This window comes from Vanessa atalanta, chromosome Z, assembly GCF_905147765.1.
Source record: "Vanessa atalanta chromosome Z, ilVanAtal1.2, whole genome shotgun sequence".
In the NCBI taxonomy this organism is placed as follows: Eukaryota; Metazoa; Arthropoda; class Insecta; order Lepidoptera; family Nymphalidae; genus Vanessa; species Vanessa atalanta.
In genome coordinates this window covers 15,997,632-16,017,488 of record NC_061902.1, presented here as the reverse complement: position 1 = coordinate 16,017,488, position 19,857 = coordinate 15,997,632, and the positions used below count along the sequence as shown (strand labels likewise).

Genomic DNA, 19,857 nt, shown 5'->3' with positions numbered 1-19,857 from the left:
ATATAGTAATAATAAGATAAGGAACAAATAAACCAAGTGACGTGCCGGATCTCAAAACTAGCCGTTTGATGTCAATTCGCTAATGTATCAAAATGAGCTGAGCGCAGTGTACAATATTCAGGTGAGTTTTTGAACTGGAATTGTATAAACAATTCTGATATTGATGGTTTACAATAAAATAAAATACATAGTTTTTTTAACAAATTGCATTTTTAGATCGAATGGAATATGGAATCGTGCTAATTGTTTGTAGGAATCAAACTTGTTATTTTTACTGTATTCAAAAAAAAAAAAAGAACTATTTTTTTATCGAAATCAGTTCCTACGATTACAATTTATGACACCAGCCGTTCATTTTTGAACGAACCATTGAATAATATAAGATATAGTTGCTTAACGTGTACTTCGCGTTAAGCGTTTCTTACGAGTCATTGTCGTGCAGCGCTCACCCATATTGTCACCTGAGGAATGTCTTGGAGGACACGACAAATAGATAGAATTCTAATTGGAACTGAATCTACCAAAATGCTCTACGAATGATAGGACGTTTAATAAAGTGTAGAATATTTGTGTGATCACAAAATCTCCAAAGAGTACATTCCAAATATGTTATTTGATTAATAAATTTAAGCACTCATAATATTCTTATTAGGACTTAATCAGGACTGAAATCGTTATGAATTCGTTTCCATAAGTGAGTTCCCAAAATAAAATAAATAATTTAATAGTATTGTACATCTTACACAAACGACTTTTCGTCATACAATTCCATCTCAAAACACTACCTTTACATCAAACGTATATTAAATACATGGAAAAGTAGGAACAGCACCAGAACCTCTACTGTCAATCGTTTAGGTGCAACGAATAGGTCGTAGTATTTATATATCAGCTGTTGGAGTGTTTTATAAAATAGCAGGGAGTGAATTAATTCACCGACAATGAAATATGTTAACTTATAAATATACCTTATCCGATACTTATTAGTATATAACCTATCCTTGTGTGATACATAACTAACGGTAACATTAACATATTGCATTCTAATCGGCCAGTAAGACGCCTTTTTAAATTTATATTTAAAATAAAATTATTCGACAATACTCTTTGTTATCATTGAATTTTGATATAACATAATCAAATATTGATAAAACAAAAATAAGTTTCACGCTCCCAATGATTAGGAAACTTAACTAAAAATCAATATGATCTTGCAGCATTTTTGATTAATTTAATTAACACCTTCGTTAATGCTGTGCAAGATAGTGAAATTCCTGTTTTGGATCACCGGCACATCACTAATATATCTACTATATTATAACGTAATACTAACATTAAATTCTACACATTTAGATAATGAAATTTGTATCGATTATATGAAGAAAAGTAGAGGAAATGTATGGCTTTTATAACCGACATCGCTATCGATATCCTAAATCATTAAATCTACCCTTTAAAAATAAGAAGTATCGTGAAATGGCGAACGCCAACTCAGTGCTACTATGAAAACTTCACCGATAACATGAAGTAGAGTAGCGAAATGAATGGCCTTTACGGCCGGTACCTCGCTATAAATAACTGACACATTAAGCCTATACATTCAAAAATAATGAAGAAAATTAGCGAAGGCCGAGCTTTTATAAACTCTATAATGGCTCATTAGTATGGGTCTAACACATGAAGTGTAAACGTTAAGAAATAGAAGCAAAGTAAATAAATTGACAACCTATACAGTCGACTCATCGCTATAGTTAACCTAACACACTAAGCCTAAACAGTCAGAAGAAACATCATTATCAGTAAATGAAGAAAAGTAAAGGCCGAGATTTTATAAAGCTGCGGCTCTACTACTGTGTAACCTAACATACTAACGTTAAATATTATATTGAAAATTTCACCGACTATATAAGGGAAAGTAACGAAATGTGAGATTTTTGCAGCCGGCTCATCGCTAACGATAGCCGAACACTAAGCCTACACATTCAAAAAACAAGATATAACAGTAAAAAAAAGTTGAAGTCCTAATAAACTAACACGTTAACCACTACTGCTTTCAGCTACTGGAAATACCGATAATCAATGTATATTTACATGAAAACGATCGGAACATCGAGATCCGACTGACTACAATATATAAACGGAGGTATTTACCGAAAGCCAAAACTTAATCATAACCAAAATCAATGCGGTATTAACTGATACACAAAATACTTAGCAGTAATTCAAAGATAACATTGTCACAGGTCAACTGTGAAGGAATATATAATCAAAATTATTATATAAAGCTACTTATGTTTAACAATTGAAAACAAAAATATATATAAATATGTTATGTTTGTCCACTAACGAAGAGGCCCGTGAGAAGCTTATTCATCCTGAAAGTTAATAATTGGTAATATACAGAATATTATAACAAATTATTTTCTCATTAAAGTTCAATATATCGTCAAATCACTTTCATATCTTGATATTAGCGAGGGCTATGATTAGTTCATGTTTTAATTTACTAATTCATTACATTCAACACAAAGTTCCAAAAAGGAATCATGAACTATGAAGCTTTCTAATGTAAAAATATATTTTTATTCGAGGACACAAATAATGTGAACCACTTCATTGCCTTATTTTCGTTTCATTCTGATTTCATTTCATTGATATATTCCGACCGTGCCTTAAATCATTTATTTAAAGTTAATGTAAACTTTGTCGTATGTGGTTTATAAGATTTTTTTAAACAAATTCGGAAAATGTCAAACGTCCCTCTTAAATCATTAAATTTATATATTTTTTTATATGACATGGTTTAACGTATACATTTCATATATATCTCACATTATCTCCTGCTTCTGAAATTATCGTAATCGTATTTATAGAGTCTAGGGATCGTTAAAAAATACTTGGCCTCCGCAAATTGCCGGGAATGATCTAAAAGAGCTCATTGGTTTTTGTTTCGAAAATTGAAAATCAGAGTTAAAAAAGGCAAATACGTGAGGAGTACGCGTATTCTTTAAAAAAAATCCTTCGTTTTACGATAATTTAATTCCACCAAAGGAACTGAAATTACGTTTACGAATAGAGCGACGTAGAATAATCATAAAAAAGACTCATTATCAAGAATTCTTGCCCTGGCATTTTAGTTGTACCATATTTATATTTTTAAAACACGTAAGGCTTACGATAACGTGTTTTTCGAAAGGTTTTCCACCAATTTTAAAGATTAAGACATCGACGACGTTCGCCATAACTTTTCGACGGCATAATAATACTACAGAACTGCATGAGGCACGTTATCTGTAACTTAGGGTGGTTACAAATGTCACGATAGCTTATTATATTAGAAAAGTTTCAATGGATATTAATAAAATTATTACATAAATTGTAATATCACTGTTATTGTCGATGCATCATAATATTAATAAACAGTGAAAGATATTAGTAAAAATATAATTAAAGTATATTATCAAAGAACGCGCAAATTTTAGAAAGTATTGCTACGATGAGTCCGGATTTAAGTGAATAATTTTATCTAGACTCCCAACCTCTCGACTTGTTTATGCACGGCAAACCGATTCATAGACAGAATTGATGTTAGTATCGAGAGGACCGACGTGTATTAATTGCGGCGACGTGTCAGCTCGAAGTGTCGCCATAAATCGAATATTGGATGTTATTAACGGTGTCGTCTCGTATCGTGGTCGGTAATTATTTTACGCCGTGAGCGAGGCGGACACATGATGACGCTTAGCTGGGTTTCAGATTAATCGATCGAAAAAAAAAAAACAAGACAAGAAAACAAAACAAGAGCTTCGTCGTATCATGTCAACACCTCGTGGCTTTTTTATGTTCTCGTAGTAAGTGTTGGCATGTCTATAAACGGTGTTTGTCAAAATAAAGTATCAGTTAAAAAGTAAATAACTTTGCGTTCATAAAATAGACCAAGCGGCGGAAGCTTAAAGATTGTTGATTTATTCATTTTAGGTAAAACTAGTAAAGATTTTAGTGTTATCATTTGCATGTTAAGAATTTATAGAAGTTTAGATCGATTTTCTGCTTTTTCTTTTGGTCGGTAAAAGGTATCTAAAGAAAATGGGAAAAAGGTTTTTTTTTCGGTCATTTAGTTTTTCAATACTTGTACAATAAGACAAGCATTTGTATGAAATGACGTGTTCATATTTGAAGTACCAACTAATAAAGTTACGTTTCAGAAAAATAGTTTTAATGAGAACTAAAATAATTCTAAAGAAAGAACTCAAATATTAGTCCAAAATTATTTGGCACACGAAACAATTTTAATCTTCAATTTATTAAAACGAAAAACCTCATTTGGAGAAATATTTCCAAAATTCAAATTATCCGATTGTATTTTTTAAATAATTTAAAAAGTAATCTTTTCCAAATCAGTCGCTAGGCGAGTATCCTATCCACTCACGTTGACGATTTCCACTATCGTAGCGGTATCTTATCTTAGAATATTCATTTCATAAATTACGAATATTAATAATAGTCATTACAATTGAAAAAAAATGGACGAAAGCTTTAATATAATGTACGCAAGTAAGTAATAAAACCGTCCGTCAAAAACATAAATAAAAACTATGGCATTTATGATATTTATAATATTTTCTAGAATTAAAAATAACACGAAACGTTCTCATCAAATCAAATCCGGACAAATACGAATATAATCGGTGAAGGGAGGCAAAGTCTTGCATGCCCTCTCGTCGAAGCTCTTCTCGCAAGGCACATAGACAGACAAGCGAACATTGCTTTGCAATAAGCGAATTCGTAAAATCACATAAAAAAATAAATAAAATTATAAATAAGGTTGCAATTTATGAAGCGTATAAAAGCAGCAGAAGGAATCATGAATATTTATAAAGCTAAGATTTCGATTGGTTTAGAGGCATTCCAGGAGTAAAGTTTAGACAAATCGTCTATCATCGAGCTATCCGCGTATTGTTAATAGAAATATTTTAATATAATTTGGTCATATACCATTTTTTTACTTTCGATATCGTACAAGGTCGTATAGCATATGACCAAACACATTTCTATCGATTTGACAAATCATGCAGGAAGGTACATATTAGTTCGCCGACAGTTTGAAAATCGAGGAAAACACGTATTCACTGTCAGTATTCATCTTTAAATATTTTGTTGCGAGTTGTTCGAAATAAAATTATCCGAAAATCCTTTTATATTCAATAATACTTGACTGAAATTTAAATGAAAACTAAATATTATTGACCGATAAAAATTATAAACTGAAAACTCAATTGAAAGGATCCAAAGCTAGTCAAAAATCAAGCGCGTATATTATAATCATATTTTCTTTCATAAAAACTGACAGTTGATATGGAAGTACAATATACAGAAAGCCGAAGATCATCAAACCATGCAAAAGCCAAACGTGGGTATTCATTCCAAGACTCCCAGATTTTGTTCGATTTATTGAGACCTGTCAAATATTACAGCGAGGAACTATATTTTTACCGTTAATGGCTAATTAAAAATTTTCATTAATTTAGTCAATCATGTTTGTGAGATCATAATGTTCCGTTAAATTTACTGTTTCTTTACGAAGCAAAAATACTAGTCGCATATTTAATACATTCAAAGGTTAATATTTGTAAGAAGCCGTAAGGACTATAGTTTAAAACATAAGTATTTTTATGCTTTTTCAGGTTAAAATGTAAATTACAAGCTATTGTCAACTACCGAGATAATTTAAAATTGGAACGATATGAAAATTGATATCTCAACAAAGGTAACAATAGTTGATTGACACCGAGAAAATTGCAGCTCTTTGTGCACATCCCGCACATTGTTGAGTGTTGTCTTTGTTGAGACGTGCTCGCTCAATATCCAACATCAACGTCGAATGCTTACGATGCCTACGTTCCTGAACATTACTACATTTGAAATATATAACATAAATAAGATACATATGTTCTCAACAGATCTGGAAATCCTTGCGAACAATTGTATTGAGATCAAATGTATTTGATTATTTCCAATAAACTACGTTACATAATTTAAGATGTTTGATGTAAATATAACTGTATTCCTAATTGTATTTTGAACCGTAACACGTGAACCATAAGGCTGAATATTAAGTCCACGGGCGTGCACTACGCCTCAGTGGGGATTAGTCAATTATACAGTTAGCTCCCCGCTAAGTTAAACAATAACAGAGATTGCATCTCGTTACATTCAATTGTTTTATTTACTCGCGGAACTGCTCTTCATAACGAATATAAAACGGTAGTCGTAATAGATAAATCAAACAGTCCAACCCGAGAAAGCAGGTTTCTAGATAATGTGTAGGTGAAACTTTTAACTTGCGATTGTCAAGCAGCTCTATTACCTTCCTTCACCCCCTTGGAGAAGGGGTAAAATTTTTTGTGATTAAACACACAAATAGTAACTATAAGCGGTATTGGAAAATATAAAACGAAAAAAGTTACTCGTGTTCATTTTCAAACGACACGCGTCGCAAATATCAGATGCAGCGGAAACCTAGTTACTTTTAAATATCAATTTTTTCGTTCAGACCCGAGGGACGACAACGAAAAATCAATGCGTCCGCCGTGGCTTTGAGGTTTTTAGCCGAATTTCTGTTTCACTGAAAACTGTTTATTAAATCCTGCATCAAAGTGAACGGTCCGGCGTTTCCTACCTAACGAATTTATTAAATACTACATTTACATTTGTCACAGTGCAATACTTATTGAAATCCTTCTCAATCACAATATTTGATTTATAATAGAATTTCTCTGAGTAAAATGTTACTAACCAATCTCGTGTGTATTATATTCTTAAATAAATATACATCTATAATTATTTAATACTGTGGGATAAAGCAACGTATGTTCTCGCAAGTTTACCAAACACAGTAAAGCACTTGGAACAAAATGTCTTTACATCATTCTTGTATAAAAAACACATTATCAACTTTAAAATATTCAGCTGTAATATTTATCATTGGTCCCGTTTGAAGCGTGACACGTGACGACCACTTATCGTGGATTATTGGAAGTTAAACTAATTCGTTACGTTACTATATTGAGTTCTATATGGCTTTCGTTTGAAATTTTGTATGCAGTACACAAATATTATAGAGAGGTAATATTTGTTCATTTGTATCGTCAGAGCCAATACTAAAAGTTTTAACTTTTAGAGAGCTACATTATTCCTGAGTACATGTAGTCGTATATCAAGATCATTTTCCTTATTAATAAATTGCACCCGTGGATCCGGTGCGGGCGGGCGAACCGGGGCCTAAAGTTTACGCAAATTTTCAATTGATCGAGCTAACGGATGTAACAAAATCATTTTACTAATATATTAGATTATTTGCTCGTATTATTAGCCGTGTCAATTATTTTCAAGCTTACTGGGCTACTACAAAAATGATTTCAAATATCCTTGGCATTTGTAAGGTTATCTTTTAATTTACGTTTTTAAATTAAATAATAACTGAATCTTCTTCTTATACATCGTACTTATGTACCGTCAACACACAACATTGGTCATGCACTATCGTTAAAGTTTCGTTACGACGTCGATTTTCATGCAGGAAAAATATATTCGTACAAAGACGACACGATTCGTACGGCGCGCGGATACGATTATTTACATTTAGCGTGTGAGAAATGACGAAGCGCTTATAGTATTATAGAGCCTACTTGACTAAGGTACCCCCTGTGTAATCTTTTGTATAGACGGGTTAGGTTGGGTTAGGTTTCGTCGAGTTAGCCGCTGTTAATTGTATGATTCATGTGTGTATGAAGGAGGCTGCACATTAAGAGGTACTAGGTCTACACATCGTAAGGGTTAACTAAGGCATCAGGCAATTGTACCACTATTAGCTACATTGTATCCAATCTCTAAACATTTATGATAAGTTAATTTGCAATGTTTTTATGTTGTTCATGATTCCTTTTAGTTGTGGGAAGCGTTCTGTTATATGAGAATCGACGTTTTTGTTACAGACACGTATATTCACACGTTTCAATGACCTTATGAACATTCAAAGACATCGATTTTCATGCTAATTTACTATAAAGATGTTACGCTGATGTTAAAATCAGTATATGCTTGAATGAAATATTATAAAACATAGACCAGTTTTATTGATTTTATCATCAGCGCAATCCCTTTATAGATATGCAAGTGAAAAATAGCAAGGTACTGTTTCAAATTCGTTATATCATAAACGTTAAATATAAAAATATCTAAATTTAAAATAAACTGAAAAGAAATAAACAGTTATTACAAAAAAAAAAAAACTTACTTTTAAACCATTTATTTACGATATAATAGAATAAAATGAAGGATTCAATGTTCATATATAAAATGTGTTATGACGACTTTTTGTAATATTTTATTCGGTTAGTGTGTCGACTTGTTAAAAAATCAGAGTTATATGACGGCGTTTTGGCTAATTTTCAACGTAAAACTTATATACTTTACGTCATCGCCGCTACATACAATTGTTATGTAGTGGTGCTCATCAAGGTGCAGCACAACAAATTCGCAGTCCATCATTTTGTTATCAAAGGAGGCTTCGGTGCCCTTCAGTTTTTAAGTCCATTTAATGAACCCGTTCAACTTTAAAATTATTTCTTAGACATCAGACGGACAACACTTACATATGGCCAAACGAGTTATTGAAATTAGCCAAGAGTGTGAACGTTTTTATTCCGAAACAACATAACGAATTTCAAACAGTAATGCCGTATATTGTTAAACAAAAAAGAAATAAAAAGTAATAAGACGAACGTAAAACGGACACCTACCTGTGGGTCCCAGAAAAACATTGGCAAATTGTTGACGCTGCTCTCGTTCCTTGCATTGATAGTCTGCTGCATCCACATCAGATCCTGCGACGGCCCCGGCTGGCCCCATAGCGAATCCTGAAAAACGCATAACTATTAGAACATCGACGTAATACCATCGGCGTCTGATGCTGAACATTTAAAGCGATCGAAACATCAACTGCGTTACGACATTCAATGCACTACTAAACTCAATGAATAACGCTTTATCTTAGTACTCTGAATGTTTGGTTGGGCAATGAGGTCAGCGACGGTTCTGCAGAGAGACGTATCGATCAAAAAACCCTTCCGAAGAAAACTCATAAAAATAAGTCAAACTCAAGCAAAGAACATAAAAGAACGAAGCTCTCTTGATACTGGCTCACTGAACCGCAAATTAAAAATGCGTGACAACTAATGAGTGAAAACAATCGGCAGAGAATTAAATGAAACAGCAATTATCGTTACGTGTAGGAATACCATCTGGTGGTGCTCTATGCGTTGAGCGTGGATTCCGAATTCGATCTGTTCCACTCGGGTATTAGTGCTAATATTTTGTTGCTCCTAAAATACGTCAAACATATTACAATAAAACTGCAAACGAAATACTGTACAACGGTAACTTTTTAAAATAAAGCAGACTGGGTGAAATAAGGGTGGACCCGTAGCGGAGACCCGCGATGCCGGAATGGAGTGTCAATCGTGGAAAAATAACCAGTCACTTGTTACTTTAATGTCAGTCGATGCAGGTCCACGTGAGGCATTACGTAACGGGGCAATGACTCGAAAGAAAACAACCGGGGCAGACGGTGCAGATAACGGAGACTGTTAATACCATGTCCTTAAGTTTCATCGGCGATCCCAGAATATTTTAAACATCACTGGTCTCCCTTACAGAAAAAAAACTTAAGGTGATACTCAGAAAGGGAAGGACTCGGGGAAAAGGGGACTTGCAAAAGAAAATAGTCAATCGCAAGAAATGGTCAAGATAAGCAATTCTTCTCTAAATTGTTTACCATCAGTAGGCCAGGGAATGGCGGAGGAGCTTGAACTGGCGTTACAGTGTCTGATGCCATAATGACATAGCTACTAAACGCTACCTAAAACGTGTAAACTCAATGTATTAGGGCACATTAACAAATACAAATTTTCGTTAAGATCTGCTGCTATTGATATCAACAGGTTGAAATACGCATTTTATAGAAAACACAACGCAATTGTTCCGATTCTGTTTGTCTCTTCTTCGGTATTTAAAGTCGAATGTACCTCAGTATACCCCAAGTAACAGAACGTATATTATCACTTAGCAGCTGATAAACTCAAAACAATTTTCGTTATACGAGTAATATACTCATATTACTGTATTTTAAGAAAACAATTTAAAATAAGCATATACTTTACCTGTACAATAAACATAATTATACTAAAATTTAGTATGGTAGTTTTGTCCAGCCTCCGCGTAGTGTGCGCAAAATTTCATTTCTCTTCTCAGGTAAAATTCGAATAGAATGCAAGGATCGATAAACGGTAAAATACCTATAATTTGTCAACCATCTTTAGACATATTTATATGATATTTTATTTATTCGACATTCATTAAAATAAAAGTTATTCAAACAAGATTATTAAGTTGAAATAACGATATCAACCGATTCACACAAGTTGAAAGTTAGTTTCAGTTTTCTGATGAATCAAAATGTGGCAAACGAGATCTCGTTCTGATAGTTTAATCTAAACTAAGTCAGGAGCACAAATTCGAATCATATCTGCTCTGCATAGACGTTCTCAGATCAAAGGACCAACGCATCCATGCAATCAGTTGATGCACTTGCCATTTATTTACCCAAGTTCATATCACAACATTCCCCTTTCAAACGTCATATATGTGCTGACAGCCACCGAACTAAATATATCAGTCTGTGGTAAGCTAATACGGCTAAACAGCCATGATGGAGACTGTTAAATACTAAATACCAAATTCCAATGTAAAATAACCATCTCACAATTATTTAAATGACAATGCTAACTGTCTGAAGAAGACTATAAATAAATACAGTACTTCATATAACATTTAATTAAATTGTAACAGTCGTCTATTGTTTTAACATACATACATATAAAGGACGATCGAGCAAATTTTCCGAAGTTACAAAAATAAATGCATAGCAAACTCCATTTTTGTAACGACTTGCTCCGATGGCTTTAACGAAGCCTGCGTGCATTACGCAGGTTTCGTTAAAGAACACACTTAATAACTATTGGAGAAACAAAGTAAAATACATCAGAAAATATATTAAAAAAAGATTATGATATCTTCGTAAGGAAAAAAGTAAACATAAGTCTCCTTAAACATTAAGTTATTACTAGAAATAAGTACAAACAAACCTGGAGATGAGCAAAGGAAATATGTTATGTCAAAGAGGTTTTCACAAGTTCAAAAATTGCAATCATAGTGCAAGACATTAAATATTCACTCAGTGCTTAACGTATGAAAAAATCTTATTTCGAGGCTTATCGGCAAATTACGAGTCCCTATCAGGCGTATACATTTCGATTTAGTCCCAAGACATATTTGTAAATCCCAAATCCCCATCAAAAGATCCAATCTGTCCTAGTCAGTCTATCGAATGGTTCAATCGAATACAAAATTGCAATATCCTCTACTATCCTTCTATCAAAGGTGCCCTTTGACGTTTCAAATTATTTAAGCTCGCATCGAGCCTGGGCTTCTAATCACAATGAAGATTACTTGTTTTGCAAAATTTAATACATAGTATCATTTTTTAGGTATGTAATACGAGTACGGAACGAACAAGTTTGGAATGTGTCTTAGGGTGTTGTGCACAAAAAAATTGCCTTTGAAACGTTATGAAAGCGATCAGGTCTATGATATTAAAAAAATATTGTTAAACTAATCATTAGCTTAGCAGACAAATATTGATTAGTGTGAAAAAAGCTTATCTCATGATTATGGTTACATGATTCTATCAAGCTTTTTGTTTTGACGAGAGGAAGTCCGAAAAACATCGAATGAATATATTAAAAAAATATTTTACCTTTAACTTGTTTCTAATACGATACAGTGTGGCATACAATGTATACTTTAAACAGTGAGTTCGCAATGACGATGGTACGGAAAAGTGGAAAGGGTTGAGCCCTTTGCTTTCATTCTGCAGACTTTTGAACCTCCCCTCGTATCTACTTAACAATCGCTAATTCCTATATTTAAGCGTGAAGCTTAATACAAATCAATATACGTCTAACTTGAGGACCGATTTATAAAAGATCAAGATGGATTCATAATTATTACTTTTAAAGTAAGAAATACACAAACGTTTTATTGTGTGCTAATGAGTAATGTGTAATTGAAAATTATGATATGAGTTTGCCAAAAATATACAAGTTACACTTTTGATTGTTTATACTTTATGAGCATATCAGTTGAGTGTGTAAACTACGTCGGCACCACAAGAATACAAAAGGCGACGGTGTCAAATGTTGGTGACGTGTTGCTAACGCAGAAATAGGCAAGGGATCATGTAATTTTATTTGATTTAAATATATGTTCAGTAGTAAAAATTCGAATTTCAGAAAGAGTAAATCTTGAGAGCGTGCTGTGTTTATCGTGACGAGAAACAAATACTATGGCTGTTGATACGAACCCCAATTTTACCTACTGTATCACTGAACAAGGGTTCATCATTAATTTCGTATAAGGAGGTGCAAGACTAAATTATTCGCACTTCATCTTATAAATTAACGGAGTGATTTGACAATAATGCAATGATTTTTGGGTCGGCTTTTGACCTATACGAGAGGGTGGGAAACTCGTGGCGACATAACATCCGCAGCCACAGGATGCTTTTCACTGTCACGATGAACACTTCCTATTTCGAATATTTCTCTTAATTAGAGATATTTACTCTGTTAACGTCTGACGCTTGAATTTTTAGTTTTAAGAGGTAATTGGAAAATACCTGAGGTGCTCATAACAGCTAATAATATAATGCAACACCGAAATAATCGTAACGTACACGAACGAATGTACTATTAAAACGAAATGTACTTACTTCGATTCCCAGGCCCGGCTGTTGGTTAAGCATATCGTACCCTTGGGGTCTAGATTCGAACCCAGACATAGGGAATGGAGAGAGAACATCCTGAAATTAAAGTATTCGCTAGAATCGGGGAATATAGAAATAAATATTAACCATCCCTTACATTTCCAATGCGCAACCGACCATGGGAACCACGGTCATATCCCTTGTACCTATAGTTACACTGGCTGATCCATGATGAGTGGGTGGATAGGTAACGCAGACGGGCTTGCACGAAGCCTTACGATCAATTAAATACAATAAAACGCAAGTAATAGCATATTAATGTCTCACCGATGGGCAAAGAACTCCTCGCTATTTTGAGGTTTTTGAAACTTACGTCCACTATATCGGATGTGGGTTGGTTGGTATACACGTAGCAAAATATTAAGACACATAAATTCATTTAGTTAATTAAAATTTAGAGCTTGACCAGATTTAAAACCGATTGATTAAGAGTCACGTGTTAGACTTATCCACTTATCACGTCAGATTAATACGTGCCAACCTATAGTGATATGCCAATACAAAGCCGACCATAGTCATCATTGTGGAAGTTAATTTGTCCGATAAGAACCGATAGTCGACCACTGGGGACAACTAATCACCCCTACACTGCAGGTTAACTTGATTTGATTGGATTCACCCTGAATCTCAGAACAATATGTAAAGGCGACGTAATTGGTTCATTGCGTATGAATCGTCGCTCCCGTTTTTTTATCGTGACGACTTATCGGCTTCCAGACTTAGTATCGGCATTTTTAAGATTTCATAATACACTCGATCGTACAGAAAGGTATATTAAAATTTGTGTGTTTCTGAACGAACGAATATAATAGTAACGGTAACTCGATGGGTGGGTTCCACCCACTAATCTTTCATCCTACTGCAAAACAACACAGTGTAATTACAGGCACAAGCGACATTATTACTTTGATCTCGTGGTCGGCGTCGCTTTACCGCTGTACGAATCAATAATATTTCTTACAACGCTCGTGTCTATGGGCATACTTCCAACACGTCTCGTGCTGGCCGGTAGAGAAAATAGTCTCTACGAAGTTAACGAGTAACATTTGATATATCAAAACTATTGATGTCTCTGGTTAGGGGTTGGTTTCCTGTCCGAGGAATGTTAATATATGCTTACTAGACATGATTAATTTTACTCAGATAAGGTAATGTATAAATTCGAAGCGTGTATCGATAATTGAGATAGATTTTAGTTATAATTAATTTAGATCGATTCTCGATGCAATCGAGCAAACAAATCGATACTATTCGTCCGCAACAGTCATCATTGTCTTAAAATGTAGACTGACCAACACTGTTTTGATCCGGACTATTTTTAAACATAACATTTCCAATCGTTCCTGTTTCCTTTCGAGTGTGACAAGCATCCAAAAAGCAGTCGTATTTAGAATATTATTAAGACGTGATATCCGTGCAAGAATCACACGAACATAATACTTTGGTTCATGTAACAATGGTCATCAATATACAACTGAAGTTTGGTTAAAATTAAACTTACCATTTGTGCGAACGGTACCGGACCGTACGAGCCGAGCGGGCGCATGTGGGGTTCGTAAGCACGACGCACCATCAGGCTCGGGCTGAAGAAGCCGGCGCGGTACCAGTTGTACATGTCCTTGGAGGAGAACGGCCCTTGGATGATTTTCTGCAAGAAATTATATTCTTTAAAAAAGTAATTTAATTTTACGTCCCATAGAAACACTTTCTGAAAGCGCAAAAATAATTCAATGACGAATCGAACTCACTCAACGAACGTTTTTTAAGTCATACACACAAAATATAATTTATTCCTTCGCTACCCTAATCTGAAATATTTGAATTTAGCGGGATTTTAACCCAGTATGTACTGTACTGATTTATAATTAATATTTAGTGCAGAAATTTAATCCAATGCTTTAATACATAATTTCCTGGTGATAGGGTTTTGTGCTACACCTCCTGGGTAAACACTACTCACTTATCATACATACATTCTACTTCCAAACAGAAGTATTAATTATTGCTGTGTTCCGGTTTAAAGGGGCCTAACATCTTAGTTTCCAAGGTTGGTGACGCATTAGCTATGTAAGGTAAATATTTTTATGTGCGTTTATTTCTAAGGGCAGTGGTTGCCACTTAACATCAGGTGGTATATTTCCCAGTCCGCGTATCTATATTATATATTTCTAAAATGGGACTCAAAAAACGATTGTACCCGTATGTAATATTTATTACGCTAGCAATTCGATCTCGCTGCTTAAAGGAAATCACGCTTGACATAAAATTCGCTGCGCACAAATTTTACACTTAATTTATACGTTTAGCATTTTTAAACTCAATAATGTAGCACATTAAACTCTTCTCGGATTCCTAAAAATACATTAAAAGCAGAATGAACACGAGAAAACCGCCACTCGAAAGAATTACTTAGACATTAAATAGAATAAATCTTTAAGTATTATTAGAATAAGTCTTTAATTGATAATCAGTTACTATTAAAAAAAAAACATGAATCGCAATAGTCTCATGAAGTGCTCCTGCGTGTGAGTACATTGTCCTACCCTTATCTTATAAAACTTACCAGATTGTCATCCAAAGGCTGAGCATCAAAAAATAACAATATTGAAAACCACACCGATATCGGTGCAATATATAAAACTAAATCTCGACTCGAACTAATCATTTCGCTTGCACTTGAATAACACTCATAAAAGTATTAAGAATAACAATAAATATTTGAACAATGATGCAGTGCAGTACTTACTTTAGGATCTTCGTAATACCACTGATCGGCGAGGTTCTGAGCGTTGGGCGTGCCTTGGGGCGTCGGGGTCTGCATTATATTGCTATATATGGATCCGAAACTTTGGGAGGTCGTGTGTTGTATCCCGTGAATGGGGAACAGATTGTTTTGCCCGCCGTGATTGGACATCGGCATGTCGTTCGACGATGACAGCTGTTGTGAAGAAAGAAAATTCTGATAAGTGGACTTTAGTAAAAATAGTTGTGGTTTCGAACTCTCATAAGACCAAACCCGATTAAGAGATATTAAGTGTTGAGCGTATGAGACAATAGGCTAGGGAAACCAAACCATGGCATTGTGAATGCCAATGAGGTTTCGTCTATGCGGCCGACCGTAAATCTAACAAATCTATTTTCTTGCAGTGTCGTATGAAACATAATACTACACCGACCCCAAATTTAATGATAATCGATGACGATTAATTATCCTTCGAATATAAATATGAGATAATTATTGGAAACAAAACATCACTAGTGCTTACCGGTGCGTTGTTCTGGGCCATGAATAATGGATTATTGGCGACATTGGGTGCGGGTATCACTGGTATACCGTTGTTGGGTTGGAAGCTACCCATGACTGTTCTCGGCTGTATACCTGTATTGATGGCGCTTATTTGCGTGTTTTGCATAACCGGCGGGAGTGGCAATGGCAAAACCATTCCATTGTTTCCGGGAGGACCGATGGGAAGTCCTAGGGAGGAGTTCAAGGCTGAGTTTTGTATGCCAACATTTTGTATGTTTGGAGCTTGCATGGCTGAAGTCGGTAACGAGGCCGTGTTCATTGACAAAGCATGGGATTGCATTGCAGGGTTTGGAATTCGTAGTTGCAGGCCAGGTGTCGCGTTGGGGATGGGATGGATCAGCATAGTATTAGCCGTATTGGCTTGCAAATTCGGCGGCAGGGTTGGGTCCTCGAGTGTCATATCAATCAGTTCTTCGACTATTTTGTCCTCGGAAGTCTGGGTGGCTTCACTAGAAAGAAATAGTTAATTGTAACAAACTATTAAAATAAAACAATATTTCGGTGATATATCCTTCATAACAATGTTTTTACTTCTCTGTGGCCTTGGCGCTCATCGGAATGCCGTGCAGTATGTGGAGTAGTCCCGAGCTGGACGCCTGCATAATCGATGGATCGGCGCCCGATGTGACGATGTTCTGGTGTTTCTGGCGGAGACTGTTGTTCGGTGTGATCATAACCGACTGGAAGTTACTCATATCATCATTGTTCTCCGCGAAATCAATGTCAGATCTCATCAGCGCATCGAACGTCTTGCTCTCTGAGAACTTCTGTCTCATTGCATTCTCTTTATTTTCATCCGCGTTATTGTGGGTGTTGTTATCGGCATCGCTACGAGAATTCTCCAATTTCTCTGGTATTTCTTGAACATCATCTATATTTGTGTTTCCTTGATTTGAACTCGAGCTTGCTGCGGCTTCGTTCGACCCCGTGCTTAAAGACTGCGAACATAACAGAACTCATTAAATTATGCTTTGTATTCAAAGTCAATGTCCACCCTACGGTCGACTAGATGTGTAGACTATAGAGGCTAGTTTGTGTACAGCACGTTTACAATAATATCATAGTATTTTTATAATTATACTACGTTATTACGTTGCTACGTAAACACAAAACTAATAACCCAGTCTCATACCGATGCTTTCAGTAGTTTTTTATGTGATTGACTCACAAAGGAAAGTATTGTCTTTATAAATAGAAGATATAATAAAAGGCAATTGTGGTTATAACAAGAGTATAATCTTCTTACCTTCTTGTACTTGGCTTCCCCTGCATCAAATCTTTTCGGTGATAATTTCTTGGCCTTTTCTGAAGCCCACCACTCATCAGATCCTTCCTCAGCAGTTTTTGATCTTGCGAAACTACCGTGTGTGTGCGAACGAGTCAAAGCTACGACGATTTAATGTATTATTGTTTTTAAAGTAAATCTATGATAGATCATTCAAGTTTATATTATATTGACTTACGATAGGTCGTTTCTTGGCTCTTGGGTATATTTGAGTCGTCATTACTGTAACCGTGAAAAGCGCCGGTGGAGTCGAATGTGCCAGCTCCCGCTTCAGCACTATCAACGGCCCTGATAATATACTGATCTTTGAAGTAAATAAAAATAGAAGAAAAATTTGAAACCATTTTACTAAAAACTGCGCAACTCTCTAGAGTCCACGCTGAGGCAGCAGCGAATATTAAATATTTAAAACACCTTTTGATTCTTTGACACCTCCTGAGTTATCTCAGAATTTCAGTAGGAATGGAGCGTCTGCTCATCAATCGGCAGTGATGCAGTTGATTTTCAAACTTACCACTCCGGTAAATTGTCCTCGCTGTTCTGATTATCGCCCATCCACGTCCGACGGCTCGAGTTCCAAGACTGCGGTCTATCCTGAACAGGTCTTTCACTCCAATCTCGATCTAAGACGCGATTTTTATAATTTAAACAAAAACCGATGGCACGATCCCATCGATTTTTGAATAAATCCAAACAACTACGTTATTATTACTGCAGCTCTTAATTTACAGCATGGTTCTATAAAGGTTGATGCCAGAAATTTGAAGCACTATAAATTTGCAACTGCCGTTCACACTCGTAGCCGAGGAAATCACGTTTGTCCGACGTATTTCAATAGAAGTAATTATATAAACTAATTGCTTTCAAAGACTATTTTTTTTACAAAATAATGACTAGAATTTTAATACGCCTTTTAAAAAAATAAAATTCTTGAGTATATCAGTACAATTAACGACGTGTTAATAGTAATTCAAATTAAATTAATGAATTCTTTTGATTCCATGTTTATATCCTAACAATTTTTGTGGTTTTTAATATTTTGTCAGACTCACCCCATTTGTCTACGTTAGATCGATTTCTGGGATTTTCTTGATGTCTCCATTCATCCCCTCCTTCGTCGCGTGATGTTTGCCGCCAATTCGTGTTACTGGGATGTCGCCTAAGAAAAATAAATGTCACATTCTCAGTAACAGACAAAAAAAATTGCAATAATTTAATTTATTAAAATAATATATAAACCATAGGGCGCCTTCCAGCCAGGTTGACCGATGACCTGATGTAGTCGTGGAAGCCCGACTGGATGCTGTAGGCGGTGACCCAGGATCTTTGGCGCGACTTTGAAGTGGTCTATGTCCAGCAGAGGACTGCGATTGGCTGAATGATGATGATGAAAATCATACACCATATCTTATAGGACCTTATTATTATAACATCAGCCTGTTGCCATGGACTGTGCGATTTAATTACTTTTTAATCTGAATGTGGACGAAAAATATACATCATGCACGATCATTCAGTGAATCGACCGAAAAGGAAATTGCGCCCGTCGAATGTCAATGATTATGTATTAACAAGCTATTTTGTAACCGTTTGACTGACACAGGAAATTTAAAAACAAAACGTACAGTACAGACTCGTCGTTTCAATCAGATGGCGCAGAAATAAATGACTTGATGTTTAATAACGGACAATCAAAAACTGTATTACCTTCGATACATTTTATTCTGTCCCCATTCACCCTGATCAGTCCTGTTCGTAGTACCTCCACCATTATTGCCTGTCCACGGCCGGCCTGGGGGCGCTTCTTCTTCAGGGCCATTGAACCCGGGAGACCTGGCGTTACCGGTGTGCAGTGACGCGGAACCCCTAAAACGTATCATTCTCTAATTCCACTAAAAAGATTGTGTCTTTCAATATCTTGAGATAACTTGCGGTTCTTAATTATTTTATTAAGAACTTAATGCTAATAAATGACCAACTACCGCTGTATGATAATTGTTTTATTAAGAAAAGGGATGTAATTATCAATCGACTCCAGCTCAAGTAAGGGTAGAAACTGTTGCGCTTGACTGGGGGATTTATCGGGACAGACTGGAGGTATACTCTCTTTAATAATGGTGGAAGCATGATACACGATTCGTGCGTCATGCGTTGTCTCGGTCAAGTTTCTATGAATGAAGTCTCGAACATGATAATTGTTGCATTACGTATATACTTTACCATGTTACTTTACTTTATTTGGTGGTAGGGTTTGTGTAAACTCGTCTATGTAGGTATAACCAGCGTCAGACACAAGGGACATAACATATTAGTTCCCAACTT

At 35.3% G+C, this 19,857-nt stretch overlaps 1 protein-coding gene across 7 annotated transcripts in view; it reads right to left on the bottom strand.

Moving 5' to 3' along the window:
- Nucleotides 1-19,857, bottom strand: part of LOC125076170 (GRB10-interacting GYF protein 2) — a 51,855-nt gene that overhangs the window by 17,153 nt on the left and 14,845 nt on the right. For 6 of the 7 annotated variants that reach the window (XM_047688162.1, XM_047688161.1, XM_047688167.1 and 3 more), the window contains exons 5-16: nt 19,243-19,401; nt 18,775-18,909; nt 18,588-18,694; nt 18,050-18,158; nt 17,714-17,823; nt 17,497-17,636; nt 16,782-17,188; nt 16,210-16,699; nt 15,690-15,881; nt 14,445-14,591; nt 12,890-12,979; nt 8,802-8,918 (exon numbers count right to left, since the gene is read on the bottom strand). In XM_047688162.1, coding sequence (XP_047544118.1) covers nt 8,802-8,918; nt 12,890-12,979; nt 14,445-14,591; nt 15,690-15,881; nt 16,210-16,699; nt 16,782-17,188; nt 17,497-17,636; nt 17,714-17,823; nt 18,050-18,158; nt 18,588-18,694; nt 18,775-18,909; nt 19,243-19,401 — 2,203 coding nt within the window. The remainder of the gene's footprint in view (nt 1-8,801; nt 8,919-12,889; nt 12,980-14,444; nt 14,592-15,689; nt 15,882-16,209; nt 16,700-16,781; nt 17,189-17,496; nt 17,637-17,713; nt 17,824-18,049; nt 18,159-18,587; nt 18,695-18,774; nt 18,910-19,242; nt 19,402-19,857) is intronic. The other variant, XM_047688168.1, reaches the window with a different exon arrangement.